Genomic DNA, 13,903 nt, shown 5'->3' with positions numbered 1-13,903 from the left:
CTGCTGCTAATGTAGTAAATGTGTGTTGTGTTGCCCCAGTTTGGGTCATTTCAGATTCTGCTGCCATGTTCAGTATTTTGTTGAATTAAACATTACCCATGTTTATCACTTGAATGTCCTGTTTGTCTTTTACATTTAGGACATAGTGAATTTTAGTGAATAATTATGTATTATATGTACAAAAGAAAAAACTAAAAGAAAGGCCATGACTGCTGGTCAAGTGTTTTAGAATATTGAATTTTTTATTTAATTTAAAATTGTATTTTATTTTATTTAAGGCCATGATTGCTGGTCAAACTTGACCTCTACAAGTTTTTACATTTTTATTTTATAAAAAAATTGTAAGTGCTGCATATGTACAAAAATAAATACAAATAAATCAATTGCAAAAAAAGACGCATAACCAAAGAAAAGGAAGGGACATGACTGCTGGTCAAATTTAAAATATTTTATTTTATACAAAAGTAAAAGTTCATGACTGCTGGTCAAAATTCTTAAAATATTGAATTTTTTATTTAAAAGGCCTTGACTGCTGGTAAAACTCCCTTTGGTCAAAAACCATTTGTCAATGAGTCATATCTAGCTTAGACAAACACATTTTTTTCCTACGACAGTCGTGCAGCTTTTCATGCAATTATTAATTATATTTTTTGAAAATACATTCAAAATCCATTGGGGTTATGAGGCTTCAGTAATTCAGCTTTTAAAGGGGTCATAGGATGTTGCATGCACTTTTACAAGTTGTTTGAACTGAAATGTGTGTTGGCAGTGTGTGTGCACAACCACCCTATAATGATAAAAATCCACCCCGTGTTTTTAATCTGGTTAAATGTTTTCCCCTTTCTCAAATCGAGCCGATCTCAGATGCCTGTCTGTGTGATGTCACACAGTCAGGCCCCTCCCACGATAGTTTGATTGACAGTAGCGTTTCAGCACAGACTGGACTGGTGGCTTACCTTAGTCCCGCCCTGAGTGCGCTGTCATCAGTCCGCCATTGTTTCACCGCCGGAGCAGATGTAGACAAGAATGACTCCTAAGCGATTGAGGTGTTCTGTTGTTGGATGTAATAATGAACATAGCAGTCGTCATTTACTCCCGACATCTGAGCCGCTGAAGACACAGTGGATCACGTTGGTCTCTGAAGGGAATGCGCCCCCCGATCTACATAAATGCGTCTATGTTCGCGCGAATCATTCAGAATCAGAATCAGAATCATGATCCAGCTTCACCAACAGAAGAAGTGAGTGTAATGTTTTGTAATGAATCTTTGCAAATTGCCTTTCCTAATAATGTGCTAATTAGCAAGTTTCACAATGAATGCGGCTAAAGTAAACAGTCTCAGAGAGCAGCTTGGAAGAGAGGGGCGGGGTCAGCAGAGCTCATTAACATTTAAAGGAAAATGCTACAAAAACGGCTGGATCTTAAAAGAGCTGTTTTTGACAGGGTAAAAAAGGTGTTTTTTACACTACCATTGAGAAATTTTAACCAAACTATGTTACAGACTTTTCATTAAGACCCTAAAGAATCATAACAACTTGTGGAAAATGGGCATCCTATGACCTCTTTAAGTTGAACTCGCCTCTCTGCAGCACTAGAGGGCGTATGTGTTCGGCTGATCTCTCAGCACACGCACTCATGAGTCGGGACAGGAAGTGACAGATGTTGACTGCAAGGTTAAGAGATGGGACATATGGACAGTCCCAAATATTTAATACCCGCAGATATATCTCGCCAGAGTCCTGTCCCTGTAAGGATCTACAATAACACAGCAGGAGTGACACATGACTGAAATCCTCAGAGATCAACGGAGGGTCAAAACAACCTGCTTAAAATAGACCTTTAGTGTTTATCAGTCAGAAATTTCTATCTGAAAATAATATCTTCTATGGTTCATCTATAACAGGACCTTCCACAAATTAAGGCCTAAAAACTTACAGGCTGAGGGTGAACCATCTTCAGGGTTTGTGTTAATCAAACAACAGAAGAAAAACACAGGATCCCTCGCTGCTCTAAATTCTGTAGCTTTAATAGCTATTTGTGTATATTTACTTAATACATTCATACAGTTTTCACAAGCACTGTAAGTTTACTTAGATCATTTATTTTTGAATCTAATGGTGTCTCTGAAGGCTCATTCCCCCTGAGGATGAAATCCTGGTGTAAGCTATTAACTACAAACATCAAACCCTCTTTTTAGGCAAGTCCCAGATATGGGTGTCATGTAGGCTAATAAAATATGTTTAATAGGTCTGAATTTGTATTTATCAGTATCACAATTTAATAGAAACATTGCAAGTTACTAATAATAACGGTTTAATTTCCACGTTTATTCAGACAGCAAAATTATACAGAAAATGATCTGAATTAATGATGAAAATCATCACAAAAAAAAAAACTATCGTTTTAATTAATAAAGCTGTATATACTGAAATTATTCCCTTACTTAAACCATACATCTGCACTTTGCTGTTTATGATGAGAAAATTCATGAGAGGAATTTTTGTCCAATTTGGTGACATTATTGCCCCAAGTCCCCGTGGCCGAATGTATTGCAAAAAAACTAATATCTATCTTGTTTTCCAATGCAAATATCTAAACATCCTTAAATCAAAATACATTTACTTGAGAAGTGAACTGAACATATGAAGTCTTGTTTTCTGAGAAATTGATCAAAATGAAGCAAGTTTGTGATTAAAACAAGAACAATATCTGGTTATGAATACTTGTTTTCCCTTTGAATTAAGTTGATTCTTCTGAGCCCATTGGCAGATATTTGTTCTTGGTTTAATTATCTTGTAACATTTTGCTTCTCAAGTAAATGTTTCTTTATTTAAAAATCCATATTCTAGTGCTTGAGGTAAAGCTATTCAAGACTTAAGCTTTTATATATATATACAGTATATAATATTTAGAGAGGGTCTTCAAAAAGGTCTTCAAAATATCCTAAATGTACTGTGACTCATCCTGCACTCACTCGTTTTGACCAATCAAAGGCTCTCTAGAATGAGAATGTCCCACTCACTGATGACTGGCAATAGCAATATGCAAATTAAGACAATTGTTACAGTGTGGAATACGTCAGTCATGACTTGATCCTACTTTGTTCCTTATGTATGAATATTCAAGATTAAGTAATGGCAAGAACAAAAATGGAATGAATTAAAAAGAACAGCAAAAAAAAAAAAGGGCTGTTTCAGGAAAAGTCTCGTTTTGAGTTCAGTGGAAATAAGCGGAGCTCCCCTCCGGGTCAGGATTTCTCCAAACCTTTCTAAGCCATCACTGCACCAACAGATGGACGGCGTTAATTGCATTTTTCCTTTTTTTCTGTGGCAGATTATTATGATCATATTATGAATTTTGGTTTCTCGGAAGATGATGCTGTGCACATTTGCTTTTGTATTTCAAGAATTGGAATCACATTTCCGCTTTAGTGTTCCATGATGTCATCATATGAATGTTTATTCATTCATGTGTGTGTTTAAGGATTAGTTGTTATTTCCTATTCCTCAACATTCAAATATTCTTTATACATAATATATTTTATGTACTGTATATCTCCAAAAAGTCTACCAAAGACATAGCAATAGCAATAAATTAACAAATGTTGCATGGGACTGTATAATGATATTATTTTGGGGCGTTTGTAGGTCACATACATGCTTTAGATTGTGTGCATTTGTCAGCTTCTCAGAGCCTTTATGTCTCAGTGTCAGACATAACTTTAGTTTTTTTCACAGATACAAGCACGCATGCAGTTTTTGCAGTTTTTACTAATTCTTTATGAGTATTATCTTATTTGAAAGGAGTCTAATGGCTTTAACCCTGGCTCAATCAATATTTCTCCTCTTCAGTGGATGTAGTGCTTTAGTTTTAGTATATATATACTGATATTTCAGTTTTTCTTTTTTAATAAATCTGCAAAAATGTCAACAATTCTGTGTTTTTCTGTCAATATGGGGTGATGTGTGTACATTAATGAGGAAAAAAAATTAACTTAAGTGATTTTAGCAAATGGCTGCAATATAACAAAGAGTGAAAAATTTAAGGGGGTCTGAATATTTTCCGTACCCACTGTATATAAATGTAAGTAGTAATATGTTCCAAGTAGTATATACAGATATGTGTGTGTGTGTGTGTGTGTATACAGGGTTTGACTTGTTATTTGTAGTTTCTATTGTTTTTTTTGTTTTTTTTCTAACTTAATCAGAAGGTGAGACCAATCAAGTGGAGCTTTTCCATCATTAGCACAGGGTGACCATGGCAACGGGAACACAAACACATGTATCCTGATTAAGAGTGTTCACATCCTTAAATCCAGGAAGTGAACAAACTTCATCAGTCACTCCTCTGGGACTGACTAATCTAGCACTAATCACATTTACTCATTGATTGCGGGGGGGGTTTTGCACTCAAAAATAGCAAAGCACTTTCTGTTTTATTTACTTTTAAGAACTTTTTTTATAGAAGATAACAGAAGCATGTGCTTGTGTATGTAATTAGTTTTAGTGCATTTTAATCTGTAATAATGGGTTTCCTGTAGTCGAGCTTAATTCCAGCCACATGTTCAGATGTTTAAACATCAGATCAATTACGCAGCACATTCATTAAAGTGGATTTCTTTCAAGCGATCCAGAGACGCAAAGAATTAAAATGAAAGCATGTGCAGAAACTGAATGGAGAAGCACAAAATTTAAAAAATATACAACTAGAATAGTAAAGTACAAGCCAAGCAAAAAAATCTGGGACTGACTAATCTAGCACTAATCACATTTACTCATTGATTGCGGGGGGGGTTTTGCACTCAAAAATAGCAAAGCACTTTCTGTTTTATTTACTTTTAAGAACTTTTTTTATAGAAGATAACAGAAGCATGTGCTTGTGTATGTAATTAGTTTTAGTGCATTTTAATCTGTAATAATGGGTTTCCTGTAGTCGAGCTTAATCCCAGCCACATGTTCAGATGTTTAAACATCAGATCAATTACGCAGCACATTCATTAAAGTGGATTTCTTTCAAGCGATCCAGAGACGCAAAGAATTAAAATGAAAGCATGTGCAGAAACTGAATGGAGAAGCACAAAATTTTAAAAATATACAACTAGAATAGTAAAGTACAAGCCAATCAAAAAAAAAAGTAATAATCCAGAGAAAAAAATCTGGTATTTGTTTGGGGATGCTAGGATGAGAAACCATGGACAATTTTACACAGTCACTGAAATTCAAAGTTAAAAATATTAAAAATGAGTTCCTTCGTGCTTAATATTCTGGCCATCACATAAAATAAACAGAAAAAAAAAAAAAAGCAAAGGTGCCATTTTGGTTCAAGAAGTTCCAGACATCACAATCATCCCATCATATGTTAAAAATTTCCCAACATTATTATTTTTTTTAAAAGCACTTTAAGATATAATTTTTCCAATAGAATGTAAAAATCTTTTAAAAATAAACACTTAAAACCTCACCTTTCCAAAATGGAAAAGGCAACTGCATTTGTAAAAGGTAGCAGTTTTAAGGTCTGTGACTGAGCGAACTGAAGTTTGAGAGCATCTGTGTGTAATTAAAACAAGTGATTATTTTCCACTGGGATTATCCTGGAGGTCCAGCTGGTCTGGAGGATTTGAACACCCTCACCCTGGGCTGGAGAAAGGGCAAACTCCCAGTGGACAAAGCCAAATTGGCTCCCTAAACAAGAGCTGAGAGCACAAATCCATGCACACCGTTACAAAATCAACAAAAACAGCCCCGCTGTTTGAAGCACCTTTTTTTGTTCCCACTAAAGAAAAGCTAGTTAAACTGGTGTTTAAAGGGGTCATATGATGCTTTTTAAAAGATAGCTTGTAACACTCCAAAGAGAAAGGAAAACTTGAAATCGCATCATATGACCCCTTTAATGTTCAGAAGGCAGACAGCAGCTTATTACCGACCCAGGTCTTCAATGTTCAGCTGATGAACTGAAGAGATAACCCCTGCAACGACGACTTGGTTTGAATAATTAATACTAAGAAACTACAAAATAAATGTAATAAAACATGAACTTTTTAGCTCAATAACCCCATGAAATCAAAATGAGAATTTTAGTCTGTGATTGTTAAATAAGCCATGTACGGTAATATGGCTTATTTCTGCCATGGAATTAAAAAAAATAAAAATAAAAGCGTCTTTTTACCTCACAATTCGAAATCACAATTGCAAGTTTATCTCTCACAATTTGAACTTTCTTCTTTCTTAGTTTACATCTCGCAATTCTGTTTTTTGTTTCCACCACAGCATAAATTGCAGCCTTTTATCTCACAATTGACTTTTTTCCCTTGCAATTCTTTGAGTTTTTTCTCATATGTAAACTTATAATTGTGATGTAAACTCACAAGAAAAAAAGTCAGAATTGTTGATAAAAAGTTGCATTTTTCATTTTTATTCTGAGTCTACATACTTCCCTACTCCTAGAAACTAACAAAATAAACTATTAAAAAACAGATTTACTTTTCAACCTTTCTCTTCTAGCAAAATGCACAAAAATATTGAGGATACTTTTGTTTGCTAGACTGTATAAAAATGTATACAATATGCATTAAAATGCACTCTAAAATAACAATGTCTCTTCTAACTACTAAAGTAACAAATCATAGTTCACATCTGTGACAAACTATTTATGACTAAACTATGGCTATTTAAAACTCAAAACATTTGATAGTCATGCCACAGCATCCTGTTTCAATATAGGAAGTGTCACAGGGAAGAAAACTGCATTCGTCAAACAATGTCATTCTTGCTAATTATATCATTCTTGGCATTCAATTGATGCATTTTGTGTCTATGTAACATGACAAAATTAGATCGCAAATGTGTGATTGTCATCCACCCATCAGTCCATTAGGAACTTTTAAAATGTACCCATGAGAATTTTTTTTATTGTGTTTCAAGTTCCATAAATGCCCTTTAAAGGGGTCATATGATGCGATTTTTTCCCTTTTCTTTAGTGTGTTATGTAGCTATTTGTGCATGTATAAGATCTGCAGAGTTACAAAGCTCAAAGTCTCCCACAAAAGGATTTATTCTATCTAAAAGAGAAGGCTGATCCAGACCGGGGGTTCAAACACGCCCCCACATGTCTACCGTATAGCGTCGTGTGTGTGTGTGTGTGTGTGTGTGAGAGAGAGACAGGGTCACATCACAGTGGAGTCAGCTGTCTTAACCGTGGCTTGTGTACTGCAAACACATACCAGCATCATCACTGTGTCTGTCACGTGACTCTGTTCCCCTTTCGGGCTTGAACTGATGGTAAAACTAAGCACATTATGTACCGTCTTTACATTTATGTTGAAAGCTGAAGCTCGCGATTATAGAAAGGGGCGTTACTTAGAGGTCTGCTACCCGACCCAGAGCACGACGGGTCCCGAAATACTTTTGGGTCAGGTTCGGGTTAATGTTTAATGAATAGCTTCGGGTTCGGGTCGGGCTCGGGTGTATATAACTAAACTAAAACTATATGCAATCTATGCTGCTTTCATATAGCACGCACACATTATTCCACACGACAATGACAACACAGCATGGAAACTTTTATTAGTAAAATAGCTTCGACAGGCTACTGACACGCAACGTTATATTTCTCTGCAATGAGGGGGTAAATTCACTGTTTTTGAAGTAACTAAGCCTCATTGCTTGTAGAGAGAGACACGCAGACGCAGGTTCACACGGGTCAGACGATCTCGGGTACGGGCCGGGTTCGGACTTCAATTTAAAGCCCGTGCAGACCTCTAGAGGTAATAATGTAATGTATTGTACCCTAAAAGGTACAATAATGTACAGTATTTGAAAAATAATGTGTTTTTGAACATTAAAGCATGTCAGCATATTCTGTTACACCAAATACACAAAATAATGATCTTTAAAATAGCATCATATGACCCCTTTAAAATTAAATACAACAGAGAGAAAAAATTTGGAGTAGAATATCTTGTTGAACACAGATTTTGATATACCTGTATATGGATGTTGATGATACATCTGTACTGTTCTTCTCATTTGCTTGTGTACATATTGTAAATATATGTAGTTTTAAATGTCACAGAAACGCATTTGATGCATGTGAGTTCGTATTCCTGACTGAAAACAGTGGTGAGGTTATATGATTAAAAAGTCTATTCTATAAGCACAAATATCAGTCATATTATTCTAACATACATATGCATGTTTCCAGTAATTAGGACACTCTGAAAATCTTCAATGATCCAGTCTAAAGTATTTCAATGTGCAATATATTGAGAAAAAAAGCCCTTGAATAAAACATAAGAGCTGAAGGTAATTTCAGTTGATTCAAATTTTGTATAGTTGTATATCCATTTTATTTCAGTAAAGTCAACATGAAACCCATTTTACTGCTTTAAGATAAGTGAAACAGAATATTTAACCCAATTTAGGCAATACTGGATTTTTTATCTATTGGGAATTCATTGAATCATTAATAGTGGGCATTGCATGTCAAAAGCTGTTGGAGAGAAGGGGTTGAAAAATACATGTCATCAGCCAGGAAAGTTGTTTCATTTTGATGAAAGATTACATAGATTCTTTCTTTGGAATAACGTGCAGAATGTGCATAATAAAATCAGGAGCATCTACATGTGTTTACTTAAACAGTCCATTTTGATTTCACATTGATTTTAAAGCATTTTTAAACACTTCCTGCCTGTTTTCAACAAGAAACACTGATAAAAATGCAAAATCACTCACTTTGTAAGAGGAAATAGTCTTTCGAACTGCATTTAGTATATATATACTATACTATAAATCACAGTTACTCTCATCAAGTGTAAAAAAAAAAGTGATACAATTCCTCACTTAGTCCTGAGCAATGGAAAACTCTGGGAAAAACTCTATGTGGCCTGTTGAGCTTTATAGGAAACAACCAAAATAACATCTGTGCAATATATTACAATTGTGATATGTGCAACACATCTGAGCGAAAGGTTAGCGTGTACATCCTCATGTTGATATATCCATTTATTTTTGTCAGCTCCGCCATGATACCATGCCATATTTTATGACAAAAACAACAGGTTGTCCAAACTTTTTCTGACATTAAAAAAGTGAAAACTTGTTTGCATTTGAATTCCTCCTGATTAGATTTAGATTAGACTTAGAAAAGAGTTCCTAAAGAAAGGTCTCGTCATACGTCTCTTCTGATTTAGGAGGCTCACTAGATTGAGAGTCAGGTATTAACATCTTGAAATGGTCACTAGGATCCCTTGTTACAGCCTCATAGGACGGCGGAGAGCATGCTAAGTACGGTGGCCCCTTCTCGGGACCGTAGTGCTCTTTAATCATAGACGCTATGAGTCCTTCCCGCTCCAGAGCGCAGTCCTCTTCCGACCAGGGTGCGTTTTGTTTTATGTGCCTGTACAGGTAAGAAGCCTGCTTCATTTGCCGTCTAACCAGGTGCCGCCTGTAGGCACGCTGGATCAGGGATGCCGAAATCTCCTCCTGCTTGCGCCGCAGTGTGGTGGTGATGGGCTCGTGGGAGATCTTGGAAGTGTTCGTCATCATGAACTTCTCCTCCATTTGCTGCTTCAAAGCGTCCATTTCTCCAGTCTCCCCGAGGACCCGCTTAGTGAAGGCGAACAGGATGTCCAAGCAGTGGATCCTGTCGCCGCTGACCATGGGTAGATCCATGTTGATGAGTTTGATTCTGTTGGGTTTGGCGATCCTCAGAGGTTCGGAAAGGTTGTTGGCAAAACTCGAGAGTTTGGAGTACTCTATGAAGTGTGTGGCCTCAACGTCAAACTTCTCCCATACCTCATAGAACATCTCAAAGTCATCCTCGCTCAGAGGTTCAGTGCTCTCCTCGGTGGCCACGCTGAAGTTTTCCAGAATGATGGCTATGTACATGTTGACCACGATCAAGAAGGAAATGATGATGTAACTGACGAAGAAAGTGATCCCTACCGAGGGGTTGCCACAGTTACCCTTAGTGTTGGTTCCGGTGTTGATGTAACTCGAGCTGCATTCTTCCGGAGAGTTGTTGAGAATGGGATCCAGTAGGTTATCCCAACCGGCCGATGTGGTGATCTGGAAAAGGCAGATCATACTGTTCCCGAAGGTTTCAAAGTTGAACATGTCGTCAATCCCGCCCTGCTTCTTTACGTAGGCGAAGTTTGCCATGCCAAAAATGGCATAGATGAACATGACCAGGAAGAGCAGGAGGCCAATGTTGAACAAAGCTGGCAGCGACATCATTAAGGCAAAAAGTAACGTCCTTATTCCTTTAGCTGCTCGTATTAGTCTGAGAACTCGTCCTATTCTTGCCAGCCGGATCACTCGAAACAGAGTTGGGGACACAAAGTATTTTTCTATTATGTCAGCAAGGACAATTCCTATGAGGAAGGACAAATTAAAACCAGATATCAACACATAGAAGATGGACTCATGAAGAAAATTGAGAAATGGCACTATGAACATCTCAGATCACAACAACCCAGTTGAAAAGACAAGCCGGTGTTTCTGCAATGTTTCTTAACTAACTTAACCAAATCAGCAATCCTTCTTTGGCTTCACCATAATGGTGACCAGATGGATCAGTACCAAAGAGCTAAACAGTATAAACCAAGTTGGTATTTTCAGCATGGAAGTATCTTGAATCAGCAACACACGTACCACTTACCAGACTGGAATGTCGTGCACTTACCAACGATGGACAGAATCACGACTACAAAGTCAAATATGTTCCAACTAATGGTGAAGAAATAACAGCGGAGGGCAAATATCTTGATGAGGCATTCAGTGGTAAAGATGACAATGAAGGCCAGGTTGATGTTATTGAGGACGGTCTCCATGCGAGCAGATTGTTCATCGGTCTCGACCATCATGGTTATCATGTTGAGAATAATGAGCATCATGATGGTAATGTCAAAGGCTTGCTTGGACACCAAGTCGAAAAAGAATCCTTGTAAAATGTTCTAGATGGAAATGTGTTTATGGTGAGAAATTAGAAAGGGAAATCGGTATGAGAACATTTAAGGATTTTTAAAGTTGCAACAATGTTACAAATCATAATCTCACCACTGGTCTTGGAATTGGCTTCTGTGGCTTTTTCGAACCAAGTTTCTTCATAGCGTTGTAGTACTTTTTCTGTTCTTCGGTCATGAATATATCCTGGCAACCTTTAGTACAAAGAAAAACCAGCTGTTATTATTTTCATGGAACAGATTAAATGTAAACTAATGCTTCTGGAAAAGAAGTAAATCTTAAACACCTATCATTCTTTTCTGCTGATTGAAGTTATCGATGATGACACCGATGAACAGATTTAAGGTAAAGAAGGATCCGAAGATGATGAAAATTACAAAGTAGAGGTACATGTAGAGGTTTATCTCTTTGACGGGCTGCTCCTCAACCTGACAAACAAGAACAATATAAAACTTAGAGGACTCACAACGATGGTTTTCCACAGATTGTCTACACTTCTAAAATGAAGGTTCTTCAAAGGTTCTTTGCAGCACCTTAGGTTAACCCTGTTCTTATCAAGAAAGATTTTTCTAGCATTGGGTAATTGCGTTACTAATTGGTTCTTTGAAGGATAGAAAAGTTTAAAATTCTAGGTTCTTCAAATGGTTTTCTTGGCAAAGGATAGATGGTTTTCTAAAGAACCCTCTTTTAATTGAAACAATTATTTTTAAGACTAAATGAGGATGAAAGAATTATATGTATAGTTTGTAGTCTATAGTTAGATTCTTATTTTGTGAATTTGGTTGCAAGTCATTCATTTTAGTAATGAAAAGAACATGCTTACTCCACGGGAATCAACGGCGGCATATATGATTTCCATCCAGCCTTTGAATGTTGCCTGCAAAACAAAATACAAATGCTTTAATGTCCCTCTAAAAGAGAAAGATTGTCAATTTATTCAAATATATGTTCTGCTTCTAGGTGAGCACATTTTTTTCCATGCCTGACCATAGCGAAACGTGGCTTTTTAGTCTGAGGTAATTACGCATTTAAGTTTCATACCTTCTGTAAATACAAAGACTTGTGACTCACCAAGAGTCAGCATGAACACTATTAAGATAGTCCATTTTTGGATGCTGTTGCCATGGTTCCAGAAATTATAACCTGTGGTGATTGAGAGACTGTTCCTAGAGGTAAAGGATAGGTTAAATCCCTGCAAGGAGTTGCAGGCCCCTGAAGAACTCTGGTTGCTTGGCTACCTTAACAAATATTAGGGATGATTCTACAGCACAGTCACTAAAAGTCCTTCTTGGACTGAAATGTTCAAGATGGCAATAATTCAGAATTGTCTCCCTTTCCACGAATGAGTATGAATTGGAATTGGAATGGAACAGGATCAGAAATGAGCTTTTCCATTAAGTGGCAATATATTCCTCCTGGAATTTATTTTTTTTCCCTTTGCAAGGGCAATTTTTATAATTCCCTTATTAAATATATCTGCTGTCTTTTAAGTTAAATACTTAAATGTAACCAATAACTTCAATACATTTCACTTTAATTGCGACAGCCATAATATAGTTAGTTTAATTGTGAGGGGGCATTTTTTGCTCTTTTCTCTTGAATTTGGGGAGCATTTCTGCCCCATGCCTCTTTTAATTTAAAAATTAAAAAATTTATAAAAACGTTATACTGAATATCAAATTTAAATTGATATTTATAAAAAATATTGACGTAAAAATAAGTTGTACAAATGTTTCTATCCCATATGCTTTGTGTATGATATGTGAATGAGTAATTCATACTAAAAAAAAAATGTGAATGTATTTAAAACTATACTTACAGCAGCCTTAAATTTTAGTTCATTTTGTGTTCCGGTCATTTTGATTTTTTTTTTCTTACCTTGTTAGACTTGTGGTGTGACCAGCCTACAAAAATTGCTTATAAATGTATTGCTATGCTATATTGTTAGCAAATGTTGAATGAAGTCTTTTGTCAACATGTTTTCTTTCAATTAGTGCAGTTTTTGTATTTCTTTTTGGACCTGATTGATTCTAGGCCTCATTGATCTGAGCTTACGCACCTCAGTTTTTGGGTGAGCATTGCCAAAATTATCCACAAACAGTACTTTTTTCATTTTGACAAAACAGTATAGCCAAGATTTGGTGATAATATAGCATAATAACAGATTTACAAACAATATTTAAAAAGGCCAGTCATTTTTGACCAGGAACACCAAATTAGGTAAAGGATTTTCTGCACAGCACAAAATTTGAATTACAATTCTGAATCCTGTTTGGCAGCTCTGTAAAATCATTCTCAGTGCAATTCTGAGTGGCGTACAACCCTCGAGACACTCACCACCTGCAGAAGTGAGAGGTATCCAAGGCCCACATTATCGAAGTTGACTTTCACTTTGGTCCAGTAGAACTGGGTGTCATTCATGGCCTGGCAGTCACTCTTGTTGTTGACCAGGGTTACACTGTGAATGTATCCTGTCCTGTTGACACATTTCCCGAATTTCCCAGCGAACAGATTGACACCCATGATGCTAAATATGAGCCAGAAGATCAGGCACACCAGCAGTACGTTCATGATGGACGGGATGGCCCCGATCAGTGCATTCACCACCACCTGAATGACAGGAAATGAGAAGTGATGCCATACAGGAAGCAATCATAATGTAACCGACCACAGCACTATATCACAAAATCAGTTTAATCAGAAACTAATCAAATCAAACTTTCTGCTCCATAACAAAAACAGGCATCTTTTGCATTTCTCAAGACATGCAAATTTAATTTAACTTATAGATACAATATTATTGATAACGCAGCCCTGCATCTTGAAAAAAAGGCCTAATATCACCTAATTTGATGATGCTGGGTTCAAAAATATTAATTAAAAATGTTCCATTTCATACAGGACTTTAACAAAATGAGAATGAGGATTTTTTAAAGTGTACA

At 36.4% G+C, this 13,903-nt stretch overlaps 1 protein-coding gene across 3 annotated transcripts in view; it reads right to left on the bottom strand.

Moving 5' to 3' along the window:
• Positions 1–8,772: 8,772 nt before the first annotated feature.
• Positions 8,773–13,903, bottom strand: part of LOC107558292 (sodium channel protein type 2 subunit alpha-like) — a 23,479-nt gene continuing 18,348 nt past the window's right edge. For 2 of the 3 annotated variants that reach the window (XM_016241937.1, XM_016241938.1), the window contains 6 exons: positions 13,299–13,571; positions 11,785–11,838; positions 11,248–11,389; positions 11,055–11,155; positions 10,681–10,951; positions 8,775–10,369 (listed from right to left, as the gene is read on the bottom strand). In XM_016241937.1, coding sequence (XP_016097423.1) covers positions 9,150–10,369; positions 10,681–10,951; positions 11,055–11,155; positions 11,248–11,389; positions 11,785–11,838; positions 13,299–13,571 — 2,061 coding nt within the window. In that variant the 3' untranslated portion in view covers positions 8,775–9,149. Of the gene's footprint in view, positions 10,370–10,680; positions 10,952–11,054; positions 11,156–11,247; positions 11,390–11,784; positions 11,839–13,298; positions 13,572–13,903 lie in introns of all 3 variants that reach the window. The other variant, XM_016241936.1, reaches the window with a different exon arrangement.

This window comes from Sinocyclocheilus grahami, unplaced genomic scaffold, assembly GCF_001515645.1.
Source record: "Sinocyclocheilus grahami isolate Dianchi unplaced genomic scaffold, SAMN03320097.WGS_v1.1 scaffold639.1, whole genome shotgun sequence".
Taxonomy (NCBI): Eukaryota; Metazoa; Chordata; class Actinopteri; order Cypriniformes; family Cyprinidae; genus Sinocyclocheilus; species Sinocyclocheilus grahami.
The sequence above is the reverse complement of the archived record's forward strand: the minus strand, read 5'-3'. Positions and strand labels throughout refer to the sequence as shown.